General features: G+C 30.3%; 1 protein-coding gene and 1 non-coding gene across 2 annotated transcripts; both read left to right on the top strand.

Annotated features, from left to right (window-relative positions):
* Nucleotides 1-6,180: 6,180 nt before the first annotated feature.
* Nucleotides 6,181-12,535, top strand: LOC129921472 (glutathione S-transferase E14). The gene is made up of 4 exons (XM_056003312.1): nucleotides 6,181-6,377; nucleotides 6,448-6,648; nucleotides 11,749-11,871; nucleotides 12,264-12,535. The coding sequence occupies exons 1-4, from the start codon at nucleotides 6,234-6,236 to the stop codon at nucleotides 12,480-12,482; spliced, it is 687 nt and encodes a 228-aa protein (XP_055859287.1). The 5' UTR covers nucleotides 6,181-6,233; the 3' UTR covers nucleotides 12,483-12,535.
* Trnaa-agc (transfer RNA alanine (anticodon AGC)) lies at nucleotides 7,801-7,873 on the top strand. Its single transcript has one exon. It is a non-coding gene; the product is annotated as a tRNA-Ala (tRNA).
* Nucleotides 12,536-14,913: the final 2,378 nt, after the last annotated feature.

The following is a 14,913-nucleotide window of genomic DNA, read 5'->3' as shown; positions in this document are numbered from 1 at the left end:
ATTTTGTCTGTATTCCTTTTACCAGACGTCCTTGAAGTACCTATAGTCCAATAAATGAAGCTAAAAAAAAGGGGGTTACCCTACAAAAGGTCCGGTAGTTCTAAATTTTTGATATGTTGTTAGGTATGGTTAGTAGATAGAAAAACCAAATTTCCACAACCACGCCCCCTCCGCCCCCTTCAGCATCACCGAAAAACCATAGAAATATGGCACTTTTTTCACTTTTATGCCCATAACTTTCTTCTGGTGCATTTTATTGAAAAAAAGTTGTTGGTAGACTTGTAGAAAACATAATTTCCTACGAAAATGACCTTGGTAGTATTTTTATACATCCAAAAACAACGAAGTTATGAAGCTTCCAAAAACATGTAAAATTTCGGATTTTGCAATATTTTCAGTTTCTTGTCACTTAACAGTGCTATAACTCTTTAACAATTGACTTTTACGCAAAAGTCTTCATAATCAATCTTATAGACAATTTAATTACCTAAAATAAAATGTAACCCACTTTGATTTTGTGAATCAAATAACCGAGTTAGGGCTAAAATAGTAAAAAAGTATTTTTGATAGTTTTCGACACTTTTTGAATTATCCATTAAATGTATAATTTGTATCCCACAAAAGGTCGGGTGGTTCTTATTTTATATTTAATCAGGTTTTAATGGTAGATTGAAAAAAAATTCATAGCAACGCCCCCTCCGCCCCCTTAACCATACTCCAAAAACCAATTCTACATTTTTTCAGTTTTATGAAGTTTCATATATGAGTTGATGAGTTGACAAGTACGATTGAAGGAGGTTCAGCTTTATTGCTATATACAACAGGGTGATCCTTAGGAACAAAAAATTGGGGACGCCCCCTAGAGTGGTTACAAATCAGGAAAAAAAAGCCCTAATTTTTTCAAATTTGTATTCCTAACCCTTCCTGACCATATTTAATTAAGAAGTTTATATCAAAAATCCGCCATTTACCCAACACTGGACACAGAATATTGCCCTTGTTATAGTAACTTCTTATCAAAATAGGGCCAGGAAGGGTCAGAGATAAAAATTTGAAAAAAATAGGGTATTTTTTTTCCTGATTTGGAACCAATCTAGGGGGCGTCGCACTCAATTTTCGAAAAAGAGTAAAATAAGGACCACCCTAATATACAACTATCAATCGGAAGTTGATACAAATCTAATTTTAATATCTTATTACTTAATTAAAAAAAGTTTTGAAAGCAGAGAATGGTCCTAGTCGTTATAAAGAAATCTAATTACAAAATTCCAGTTGACCAGTTTTCCTATAATTTTGGTTTAAAAATCCAAAATTTCAGTATTTATCAAGAATCGATTGACAGTTGTAAATCACAATACGGGTGATTATAAAATGGATAGTAAAACAGTCAAATCCTGTTTGCCTAAGAAGTATGGAGAAGGTTAAAAGGTTGAGAGTAGTCAAAGCAGCCGCAGGCACAGTTTTGGAAGTCATTCGGTCTAAAGTTTACAATACAGATGAGTACCCTTACCCATCCTCTATTTTTTGAAACTGTAATACTGAAGAATAAGAGTGGCCCTTTGGATAAATGGAAAAGGAAATGTTTGGCCTTATCCCATGCTGTTATAGCTGCTGCTCGTCCCCGATCCTTCCTTTCCCCCTTCAAACAAGAATAAGTGTATATGTATAGGAAGGTCCTGAGCTTCTCATTTATATGATTACATCCCTTGGCTTTTCATCAAATCACCACGAGGCGCAGCTACTTTAAGTTTCTACTATCATGCAACCACAACCACCCCTGATTCAACTCGAACGTAAGGATGCTTTCTTCCAGTTGCGCCAGAATTAGTATCTAAAGCAGGTACCATAGAGCTTCAAAGATTTTTGAGGAAGACATCGACTTACTATACCTAGGGCAGAGAACGTGTATGTACCTTCGAAAACCTGGGAGGATCAATTTATCTGATGAATTCTCCATTTTTCACATTCAATTCTATGGAGAACGTCTCATTCATGCCATAAGTGAATGTGACACCACCTCAAACATCTTTGTTTTCGGAAAAAAACAAATTTTGCAAAATGTTTCAAAAACCCCTCTGCTCTTGAAGCTGCAGAGAAGCTAAGGACCCAAATGCCAGAGATCAGAAAGTATCGGAGGCGGAAGAACATATCTTGTTGGCTTTATATGGAGAGGACAGTAGTCAATCTCTAAGCTCTCTTCGATATTTCAAATTTATGAGCAGTTCAACTAACTTAATTTGTGCAAACTACATACAACAGATCCAGCACACTTTCATTTCCTCCGGACTTATCACCAGATCATGGCGTGGATGGGTATTGAGAAAAACCTCTGGAATGGGGCTGGACGAGAGGATGCCACGTATTGCAACCCATTAAAACTGTGCAAGATCCTGCTCCCCAAAAATTGATGAAAGCTGTGTCATGCAAATACCTATGTGCCTAGATGCATGGGAGCTGGCAGATGCAGGAAAGAGGGACTTAAATGTTCCACATTCTGTAAGTTTTGCTGTGGACAATCCTGTCAAAATCGTCCACTTGAATTTTTTATGAAGATGTCGACGAAGAAGATCAGATATCATCGATCAATTTGAAGAAAAATTCAACGAAGCCAACTTTTCTCATAATTCACCACCTTCAACTCCACCTATTACTTCTATATTTCCCCACCTGCTACCCCTTCCCCTCATAACGCAATTCTTTTACCTTCGTCCACTCATAGCCCACCGCTTTATAAGCGCATGAGATATTAAACTAGGTTATTAAGAAATACGACTTTTATTAAATAAAAACACTTACTATTACCTGGTTCTTATCAAAAGAATAAAGTTATGAAAATGAATTCCCTACAAAAGGATTTTTGGCTAAAAATTAAAAATTAGGAAGTTATAGCGCTGTAAACAGGTAAGAAACTGAAAATAAAGAAAAACGGAAATTGTAACTTTTTTTTGAAAATTCTTAGTTTGGTGGATATTGGATGTGCAAGTTGTAGAAAATTTTGTGTTCTACAATTTTGCACATTAATTTTTCACATTTAAATGACCAGAAGGAAGCTATGGGCATAAAACTGAAAAAATGCAGAATTGGTTTTTGGGGTATGGTTAAGGGGGCGGAGGGGGCGTGGCTATGAATTTTTTTTTTCAATCTACCATTAGAACCTGATTAAATATAGAATAAGAACCACCCGACTTTTTGTGGGATACAAATCCTTCATTTAATGGATAATTAAAAAATTTTCTAAAACTATCAAAAATACTTTTTTACTATTTTAGCCCTAACTCGGTTATTTGATTCACAAAATCAAAGTGGGTTACATTTTATTTTAGGTAATTAAATTATCTATAAGATTCATTTTGAAGACTTTTGCGTAAAAGTCAATTGTTAAAAAGTTATAGCACTGTTAAGTGACAAGAAACTGAAAATTTGGCAAAATCCGAAATTTTACATGTTTTTGGAAGCTTCATAACTTCGTTGTTTTTGGATGTATAAAAATACTACCAAGGTCATTTTCGTAGGAAATTATGTTTTCTACAAGTCTACCAACAACTTTTTTTCAATAAAATGCACCAGAAGAAAGTTATGGGCATAAAAGTAAAAAAAGTGCTAGATTTCTATGGTTTTTCGGTGATGCTGAAGGGGGCGGAGGGGGCGTGGTTGTGGAAATTTGGTTTTTCTATCAACTAACCATACCTAACAACATATCAAAAATTTAGAACTACCGGACCTTTTGTAGGGTAAAACTCCTTTATTTACTGGACTACTACTTTTAAAAAAATGTTAAAGATTTATGAATTATGATGTACCATTTAGCCACAAACATATAAAACATACCTGTGTCCTAATATTAAAAAGGGCTTCATTGCTATTAAAATAAAACAACATAAAATAATAAAAACTTTGACAACTCATTAAAACTAATTTACCAAAACGTGAGCTAGGCACCTAAAGTACTTGAACCATATTCAATCAATTTATTGTCACGTTCATGTCTACATACTTAAATTTTATGATGACCAAATCAGTAGAATTATGGTAGATATTTGAGAAATTTCAGGTGTGTGCTGTGGGAACAATCATTCACTAATCACTTTAGATTATTTCAACCCTAAACAGGTATAAAATTGATTAGGTAAAATGATTATATGTGACAATATTAAATCAGATAGGTAGGTGATTTGTAGAACATGATTAGACACATTCTGAAGTACTGATCAAATTATAAGGAATGTTCTTTTGCAAGACTTAAAATTATGAAATTAAAATCTACTTATGACTTAATATTTTTAATTTAACAAGATTAAGATATTATCATGCTTTGATAAATCAATACTCATCATAAATATAGGTAAAATATTGTTTTCTGTTTGATTTAATTTTTTGAGCAATTAGAATAATTTAAATTTTACAACTTATCATTTTTTTTTTTTTAAAGTTCAAAGAATGACTAGCAATACAAATTTTGCAAGTCATTCTTTAGCGATTTTGTGTCTCACAAGTCACAACCACAAAAGTAAAACCGCGCCGTGTATTGTAATAATGATCCCGATAAAGACTGCAAAAGAAACTCAAAATAATTCAATTTGAATAATTCTTTCTTACTTAAGCTTGAATCTTCAATAAGTACAGTAGAACAAAAAAAAAAATCATGTGTGCAATTCACACGTGGTAGAAGTGAAACCTTAAAAAATAATTTTTCTTGCAAAAAAAAATAGAAAAAATTAACCTATTTTTATTCTATCACCTTCAAATCCATGTTTTTTATATGACAACCTATACAAATTTTATATCATCTGAAAGCTTATTGCCTAAGCTCAAATATATATATCGATCAGGTCTATAAGACATCTACTAAAAGAGCTAGAATTTTTTTAACTCGATCAATTTCCATCAAAAAAAGCGAAAAAAACACGTGTTTTTGTCTTCTCACGCTATTAAATGCATTTTTTTCCCTAACAACCTGTAAAAATTTTATACCATCTGAAAGCTTATTGTTTCACCTTGTATAATGATGCATAAATCTTATTTCAAAGATGTCTACAAGAGAAGTTAGAATTTTTTAAATCAACCATGTCGAATTTCCAGACTGAGATTACGGTACTTCCTACACTGGTAGCTGGTCATCGCCAACAGATCTCCACAGGTGTTTTGAGGTATTTTTCAATTTTTTCAATTTAAGATTGTGTAACTTGTAGAGCACGTACCGTTATGTGTGATATATCAAATAAAAGGTTATGTTATCAGCATGCGTATTAAAATTCAATCAAATTTGTATGTGCACTAGATCAAAAGATATAACGTGTGTTGGAAAAGAACATCTTTTTACCGTTATCTCCGAATTTTGAATATGAAATTAATTGAAATTTTGTACAATTATAATTTATTTAATTACCTATCTACAGTACAAATTTCATTCATCTATCTATTAAAACAAAATAGTTATAACAAGTTGAAGTCGTGTCGCGTTTTCGTTTCATCTTGTTTCAAATCACTACGATACTAAAGAAGTTTTCACTTCAAAAGTTTACGTACAGCAAGGTTTTATTATTTTTTTTTATTGCAAGAATACTTTCATGACGATATCATGTTTTAATATTTTGAATACCATAGTCGCACGAACTTCCTACTCTTAGGGTTACAGTTGCTAAAATTTTTATGAGTTTTTATATAGAAATTTAGAAAATTTATAGGTATTTAAAAAAAATATTAATTTGAAAACAACATCTGAAAACAAATTGAGCTCCGAAACAAGTATTTAATTTTATTTCTTTTATTAAGATGCATTTTTAGAAAAATAAAATCGTTAAGGACGTTTTTTTAATTTTTTTGAAAAAAAGATTTTAAAATAAAATTGGTGTGCCATTTCATAGAAATTAATTATTAACATCTAAAATCAACTTTTCAAAAAAATTCAATGTCCCGTTTTCGAAAATTTGATTTTTCAAAAATAAAAATTAAAACCCAAAAAAAAAATATTTTTTTTCAAAAATTTAATTTCTAAATTATTTTAAAATTATATAAATGCTTTTGTTTTAAAAAAATCATTGAAAAGTTTTTAAAAAATCCAAAGATTTTGTTAAAAAAAAATCTATTACTAAACAAGTACGAAAATTTTTTCAATCCACTGTGTCCATCTTTAATTTCAATGAGTATAAAACAAAAAAGAAACAAATACCCTGCGGTTGAATGTTGTGAGATTAGATTCAGTTTTCGTCCAGACTTAGCCGAGGCATCACATCATGATGAAACCAACATTATACTACGACGATCGCAGTCCACCCGTTCGCAGTTGTTTACTTCTCATTAAAATTCTAAACATAGATGTGGAATTGAAATTTATAGATTTATTTAAAGGAGAACAATTAAAGCCAGAATATGTTGAGGTAAATCAATAAATTGATTGATTTTGATATAAAATTTAATTTGAAAAAATCTCATTTATCCCTTCATCAGATAAATCCAGTGCACTGTGTACCATTTTTGGAACACAATGGAATTACTTTAACTGATAGTCATGCAATTTTAATTTATTTATGTGAACAATTTGATGGTGGTGCCGATTGGTGGCCCGAAGATAAGCTCCAACGAATTGATGTGATCAACAAATTATTCCTTGAATGTTCGTTTTTGTTTCGCAGAGATAGTGATATGATGGTAAGTTGGATAAAAAAATAAAATTGGAATTAAAAATAAATTGGAATACCTAATATGTAGATAGTTTGATACACGATTGAATTGTAGGTTTAAATACCTACAGTTGAATTAATTAAATTACCTACAACAAACCTCAAAAACCCTCCATACAAACAAAGCAAAATTTTGAGTTCGAAAACTCCAAGATTTCGCACCAAATAAAAAATAATACAGAATTGAAATATTTTTTGAAAATACGTACCTACATACCTAAATACAGATAAAAATATAAGTGCAAAATTTTAAACGATTAAGAAAATTGCTAAAGCCATTTTAGTAAGTTACTAAGCCAAAAAGCGGACTGATTTTTAACTTAGATGGGCTCTTTAAGCACACACAATCAAGGAGCACACTTTAAATAATTGTTATAAACAGAAATAAACTTAAACTTCAAAAATAAATTTTTAATTCTCACCCATTTTTGACTCAAGCAAAAAAACACATTTTTTAGAGATTTTACCTGGTGCAGGTTTTCCTAAATATCATAAAATCTATGAGTTTTCTAGCAAACTTGTGAACAACATTTTTGTTCATTATTGTTTTCTTCATAAGAATAAATTTATAAAACACTATGTTCATAACACATTTATCGAAGAAAATCGTCCCCAAAAAAAAAAGAAAAAAATAATTCCATTTAAAAATTAATATCTGAGCAACTAAAGAAGATTTTAACATTTTTTAAGGTACAGGTACAAAGAATAGCATTTCTTCTAAAAATCAAGACATTAATGAAGTTTTTATCATAAGTATTAAAGGAGTAATTAAAATTTAGATGATTAAAGAAAGGCATACCAAAGTAAGCGTTTTCTTAAATCATCGCTAAAGGGTATCAACTTTGCAGATAGAGAGTTACTGCAGAACATTTTTTTTTTCTTAGAATATACCCAAGAATCATCCCTCAAAGTCTTCTTATCTCATCCCGGGACACCCTGTATTAAGTGTTTTTTGCTGTCACAACAATTTAACAATTTGTAGCCTACGTGATTTGAAATTACTATAAACAAAAATAAATCTTTCAATCCAATTGCCCAAGAATCAAAATTAAATATAATGTAGGTGCTAGGTATATCTACCTTGGTTTCAAGTTGTCCCTCTAAAACATTATGTTTCATCGGGGATGTAGCTCAGATGGTAGAGCGCTCGCTTAGCATGTGAGAGGTACGGGGATCGATGCCCCGCATCTCCAGTTGATATTTTTTTTTATTTAAGTAGAAAAATTATGTTAAAATCAACATTGGTTTTTTGTTATCAAAAATAAATAAATAACTGAGTGAAAATGAGTAGTGTTAAGAAGAGCAAGAGTTTATTTTTTAAATTTGGGTGAAATTGTATTAAATAATTTAAAATATGTAGGTACATATGGAAAAAAAAATGCATTTAAAACAAAAATAAATTAAAATTTATTGCAAATTCAAATTAAATTTTCCCGCGTGTAAAACTATCAAAATATGAGTTTGAAAATTGTCACTTTTTTAATTTTTCAATTTTTGAGTCATATACATATGTAGCTAAGCCTTTAACAAAAATTTTTAATGCAGATTGTAATATTTTTCAAAAAAAAAATTGTTATTTAACTTTTTTTTTAAAATAAAAAATAAAATTTTAAAGCAAAATGTGCAGATTTGAATTCATTTAAATTTTATTTTCTGGTGTACCTAGAAATTTTTTTAAATGCTAAAATTTTCTATTCATTTACATTGAAATTTTGTTTTTCAATGCAAACAAATTTTCCGTTATTTTTGTTTGTTATAGTAGGTACCTACATTTTATTTTATTGATTTTTTTACATCCCTTATTGATTAGTTTCTTGCAAGATTAGTAGAAATCTTTGAAATAAATATACATAATTTTATATATTGCTAAGAATAAAGTCTTTTAAAATTAATCAATTTTAATGGATTTTTTTAGTCACTTCAATGTCAGTTTAGGCCCCCACGGTTTTTATAAAAAGAAGATCTATTTTTTGATGATTTTTTTTTAGAACCGTCTTTTTTTTGAAAACCGAATTATTGAAAACGGGACATTGATTGTTTTTAAATTTTGGATTTAGGTATTCATTTAGAAATAGCATTTATTTAATTCAAGTACCTATAGAAAAAATTGTTTTTTTTTTAAACCGCTGCGATTTAATTTTATTTTTCTGAAAATGCATCTTATTAAAAAAAAAAAACAAATTGATTTCCTTTTTTTTACCTCAAATTCATTAAATGGTAGATTTTTTTCCTTTGAAGAATGGTTCTTTTTTTTTTGCTCATACAATTACCGAAGAGCTGACATGGAGGACAATTTTTTTTTAGTAAAAACTCCATTTTTTTTTGTTAGGTATTTCAGTTTTTTGAAAAAAATTCTTTGAACATTTCGTGTGCAAAGTTTAAGGGGTTATATATTAAAAGAATTCGATGTGTATTTAAAAAAATATTGGGTTCCGTTATTTTTGAAGTAGATCTCCTAGCTAGACGACCTCCAAAAAAAGGTGTCTGTCAGTGAGCAAGATATCTCTGATCCAAATCACTTAAAATTAAAAAATCTAAAATTAATTAATTTCCAGGATAGACGAATGCAGGTAATGAACGAAGGAATATAAAAAATTTTGATTTTTGATGGCGGCTTTCCAAAAAAAAATCGTTTTTTTCACGAAAATTTACACTTTAAAGTGAATTAAAAATTGAATTATTGTCAAAAACCTTATTCCTTCATTCATTACCTGACAAAAGTATCTAAAAAATTGTGTACAAATTTCAAGCCAATCATTCCAGCCGTTTCGGAGAAATTTTGCTCACCGACTTTGAAAACATTTGAGAAAAACGCGTTTAAAAATTTTGGGAACCATGTAAACTTAGTTAAAAAGTCTTCACAAATACGTATTTTCTCGGAAACAAATTGCTGTATCAATGTGAAATTTTCGGATAACATTCTTATATATATACATTTAAAATATGCAAAAAAAATATTTGATTTTTTTCAAAACTATAAATAGGTATAGCCCGTTAATCAAAATCCTTAGAGCCGTTTTTAAGAAAATTGCTTTAGCTTAAAAATTTGTGTGGAAGGTACACTTTCTTAGCGAGATATAAAAAAAAACCACTTTCAAAATTCTGTAAGTAAAAATCATGTGTACCAAATCTGAAGAAAATTCTTCTATCCTTCAATGCTATGGAATTTGAAATTATTCTAAAACAGTTAATATGAATAAAATTTAGTTTTTTGCTTTTACAAAAAAATCTGTTTATTTTTTTTTTTTTTTTTTGGCTTAATTAATAATAACTAGAAAATCCTATATAATTTTCATTTAATTTTTTATAATTATTAGTTAAAGTTTCTCCATTCAGTAATCGGGTAATTTTTATCAATTTGAATCTATAGTTGTTCATACTTAAACAAAACTCTAAGAAATAAAAAAAAAATATGTATAGAAGAAATCAAAAACCAATTCTCATTAATTCCACTGGTCAACAAAATTTAACTTTTTTTTTGCCACAAGAACCAAAATATACTTTTCTAGTAGTTTTTGGGGTGCTGAATCCGAATCTGAAGTCAGAAAAATTTGATTAGCCTCCGTTTTTGAAATATTACCGTTATAAAATGCTAAAAAACGTCATTTTGGCTGTTTTCGAGGTTCTGTTTTAATGTGGGGTAATTCATTACAAACAAATTTGTAAAGGTGATTATAAGAACAGATATTCTTCTTTCAAAAACTGTTTAAATCTTTCCGATATCTCTTTTAATGCCCGAGATATTTAGAATTTAAGTAGCGGTCTTTGAATCAGAAACAACACTGGCCAACCAAATCAAAATTTTTTTGCCACAAGAACCAAAATATACTTTTCTAGTAGTTTTCGGGGTGCTAAACTCGAATCCGCAATCAGAAAAATTCTGTTAGCCTTCGTTTTTGAAATATTACCGTTATAAAATGCAGAAAAAAGTTTTTTTATAACGGTTATATTTCAAGAACGAAGGCTAATAGAATTTTTCTGATTGCGGATTCGAGTTAAGCACCCCGAAAACTACTAGAAAAGTATATTTTGGTTCTTGTGGCAAAAATTCTGTGACCAGTGACTTAAACTTTAGATTAAATTTAGTTTCTCTTTAGCTTTTTAACTGAAACTTAAGATATTTCGAGCAATAAAAGAGATATCGGAAAGATTTAAACAGTTTTTGAAAGAAGAATATCTGTTCTTATAATCACCTTTACAAATTTGTTTGTAATGAATTACCCCACATTAAAACAGAACCTCGAAAACAGCCAAAATGACGTTTTTTAGCATTTTATAACGGTAATATTTCAAAAACGGAGGCCAATAACAATTTTCTGACTTCAGATTCGAGTTCAGCACATCAAAAACTACTAGAAAAGTATATTTTGGTTCTTGTGGCAAAAACCTTGTTGACCAGTGTTCTTATTAATAAAATATTACTTTTTGGATTAACATGTAAAAGAAAGTATAAGAGTAGACATGCAGAATATTTATAGATCCCTTCTTCGAAATGTTATATAATGCTTAATGACCCCTGACATTATTGCAAAATCGTCCTGAAATGAAAGAAAACGTGGTTTCCTTCTGAAAAAAAAACTCAATACCTATTAAATTACTAAGCCTCGCCAAATATACCAATTCGCAGTATTTATCCTCTTTCGATATTTGAGTCATAAATTTATTTACCCATTGAGTTGAAACGGGAATTGGCACAAAGAGTAAATAAAATGGTTATTCCCTCTTGTAATTGAAAATTCACATCATACATTATAAATTCGTCTTTAAACCTGCGACTATAGCCTGCAGAAGCTCAGATATTATTTAGGTATAAAATACTCAGAGACGTTTTTGTCACCCAGTTCCAGAACTCCTTTAAATGTATTTAAATTTATATCTTGCCAATTAATTTCCTCATTTTGACTTTTTTTTTGAGGATTTCCGTTTCTGTCTGACAAAGAAGTCTAGAAAGAAAATCATCCTTTTTTGCCATGATCTGCAATTCCAATTAAATTTTATATTTTTTTATTGTATCTTTATCTTTAATTCTCACCGATACATCAACATTGTATTTATTTATCTTTTTCAGACGGAAATTGTTAGGAAGGGCTTTGATAATATCGATTTGCCATTCCATGAAAGGAAAATTCTCGAGGTATATTCCGCTCTAGAGAAAAATCTCTCAATCAACAGATTCATGTCTGGCAAAAAAGTAAGTATACACCCGAGTGTACCCGTATGTATAAGGATTAGAATTGAAAAGTATATCTATATCACAATCAATAATACATCATCATTATATCGAGTAAAAGGATGTGAGAAAGCGAGTCCACAAACGACACAAATTAATTCATTTGTAAATTCCATTGGCTATTGCACTTTAATTATTTATTTCCTTCCTTTGGCTTTGGCCTTTGGGGGGGTGGACTAGTGGAAATCAGCACGAAAGATAAAATCTTTCAACACGTAAACTGATGGAGAATTTTTTTTTTTACGTGACCGCATATCCTCGAACTCGTAGCAAACGATTGCGATATAGGATTAATATGTTTATCTATCAGAGTGATGGTATATTTTTGTTTGTTTTTTTTTCTATTTTTTTAGATGTCAGTTGCAGATTTATCATTCCTGACCACACTGAGTACGGTGGATCTAATGTTTGCAATAACAGCAGAGAAATGGCCGCGTTTGAACGAATGGTTTGAGAATATGAAGCAATCGCTTGGAGCAACGTATACCGAATGCAATAGCATTGGATTAGAGAAATTGAAAAATATTATTGAGAAAATGGGAAAGTTCAAGTTTCCCGAAAGGAGTGTATAGAGGAAACAAGTAATTAAAAAATAAAGTAGATAAAATAAATTGCTTTAAATTAAGATGCAGAAAGTGTTTTTTTTTTTGTGTTTTGAAATAATTTTTTTTGAAAAACATTTCATGTCATCGATACGATTGGAGCATGTTGATTCAATTAGCTCAGAAGTGTCCTGTTTTGATGCTATGATTGGTAATAACTCTCCCGTGACCCTTAAGTAAGCTAATTAAGGAATTATTCTTAAGTAAGCTATTTCATCGCATTTATTAAAGACGACTGGGGTCCTCCTTAACTTTAAGCCGTTTAGAACAACAAAACGAAAAGGCTAAAAAGAGCTACTAGAGCGACAAAACTGACAAGAGTGACAAAAGCGACAAAGCAACAAAAACGATATGTGTGATAACGGCGACAATAACGACAAAAGTGGCAAAAGCAAAAAAAGAACAAGAGCGGCAAAACCGCAGCAAGAGCGACAACAGCAAAAAAAAAAAAAAAGCGACAAAACTGACAAGAGCGACAAAAACAACAAAAGCAACAAAATCAACAAGAGCAAAAAAAGCAGCAAAAGTGACAAGAGGGCTTGAATGTTATGAAATTACCCACATGGGGGTAAGACCGCCCTATCAAATTTTGTTAGTAGAAACACCGTTTCTATTGTTTTAAATGCAGCCTATTTGTAATAATAACACAATTATGCTATATTTTCATTAGTTCTCACTCCTGCACAAGCTTTTTGGTACCATTTGGTACACATTTTGCACTTAATCCAACAATACTTTGGATTGGATCAAGAAAACGGTTGCTGAAAGAAGGTACCAATACAATCTGCAAAGTCCTCTTCATCAGAATCATCAATTACAGTATTGTTTGGCGCCTGTTGCTTAGCTTTTTGGAAGATTTAACGGTGAACTTCTTTTTCACTTTATTTAAGCTACTAAAGCTTCCAATTTCGCCCATGGGCGGTCTTGCCCCAGTCATATCATATTTGATGTTCTGTATTATTTTTTTTTAATTTATCTTTATGACTCCTTCTTTCACTTAAAATACTTTTTAATATTCACTTTCTATTATATAAAAGGAAAAGTTAAAAATTTTATTTATTTCAGTGTCAAAAATACAACTGACTTTTCACATGAACGATAACAATTTGATGAAAAATCACAAAAATTACCGTAACTCTTCGGGGTCTTAACCGAAATTGCTAAAACTTACAGACGTGATCGATCGTACAAAGGGCACCTATTTTATATTGCAAGTGTTGCCAATTTTACTTTTTTTCATACAACATAGTACGAAAACCGTCTTGACCCCATAGGCGGTCTTGCCCCCGCTTCCCCTATAGAGGCAGCTCTTAAAATCTACAAGTAAACTAACATAAAAGTGTTTTAAACTGCAAGAGCAAGTACGTGCGACCCAGTTGTGCATTTTATTTTAACTACACGGAGAAAAAGACCACCTAAAATAAAGTGGATTTCTACATGGCTTTTTGCCAAGATGACTTCCGTCTCAAATTAAGCGGAAATCCACTTCTTATTTTTATGAAAAAGAGTTTCACTTTAAGTTAAGTGAATTTCCGGTTAATTTAAGACATGCAGAAATCCACTTCACTTAAGGTGGTCTTTTTCTAATGTGTATAGCTAATCACGTCACAACCTTTATATAAATTTAATTAAAATCGAATTATATCCACTTAACACTTAATCCTACATTTTATAGCTCATTCTATTTAAACAGATAAAACGTCTCAAAGCAAAAAAAAATAAAGATTTCATAGACAATTTGACGACTTTTGAGGCCAAAAATAATAACAATCATTCAAAAAGATTTAGTTTAGAAAACTTTGGATTTACATTGCTTTCTATCTTTATTTTTATGGAATTTGTAAATCTCAACGAATACTTAAATTAAAAGCCTCTCAAGTCCAAGGGCTTACAATTTTACTGTCGATGACGGAAATAAAAACTGTCATTAAATACAGAACATGGATAAAATAACCATAAACCTTTTAATGTTTTGAGTTAAAGCGAGTAGAACGTAGAACTTCTTTTGAATACACTTTAAAAGCTCACAAGAAGTTAAGGAAAGACGTGTTGAATTTTTTTCAATAAAAGCTATTCAAAGGATTATTATGAATTATATTTACAGAGCGCCAACATTAAAACATTTATACAAAAATCCAAATTCAATCTCAATTTGAAATTCACATCGGCTGAATGAAAAATATTTTCAATTGGCTTTGGTTGGTTAAACGGTGATACCACGTGAGCAGACTTTTAATGGTGATAAGATAAATAACGAATAAAAGGATGAACTCAGTCAATAATGGAGCGCACTCCTTTTCGTGTTAAGCATTTTTATCATATAAAATTCTGAATCGGATATTTGAGTTCTCAGGATAAAATTGTAAATGTCTGTTATTTGATTTTGTTTTTTTTTTTTTCT

This window comes from Episyrphus balteatus, chromosome 1 (genome assembly GCF_945859705.1).
Source record: "Episyrphus balteatus chromosome 1, idEpiBalt1.1, whole genome shotgun sequence".
NCBI lineage: Eukaryota > Metazoa > Arthropoda > Insecta > Diptera > Syrphidae > Episyrphus > Episyrphus balteatus.
This window is presented reverse-complemented; position numbering and strand designations above follow the sequence as displayed.

What these genes read in the sequence shown, in the direction of transcription:
- LOC129921472 (XM_056003312.1), top strand. Translation starts at nt 6,234, where the DNA reads ATGATGAAACCAACATTATACTACGACGATCGCAGTCCACCCGTTCGC. An exon ending in GCAGAGATAGTGATATGATG is followed by an intron (nt 6,649 to 11,748) that starts GTAAGTTGGATA and finishes TATCTTTTTCAG; the next exon opens with ACGGAAATTGTTAGGAAGGG. An exon ending in GATTCATGTCTGGCAAAAAA is followed by an intron (nt 11,872 to 12,263) that starts GTAAGTATACAC and finishes CTATTTTTTTAG; the next exon opens with ATGTCAGTTGCAGATTTATC.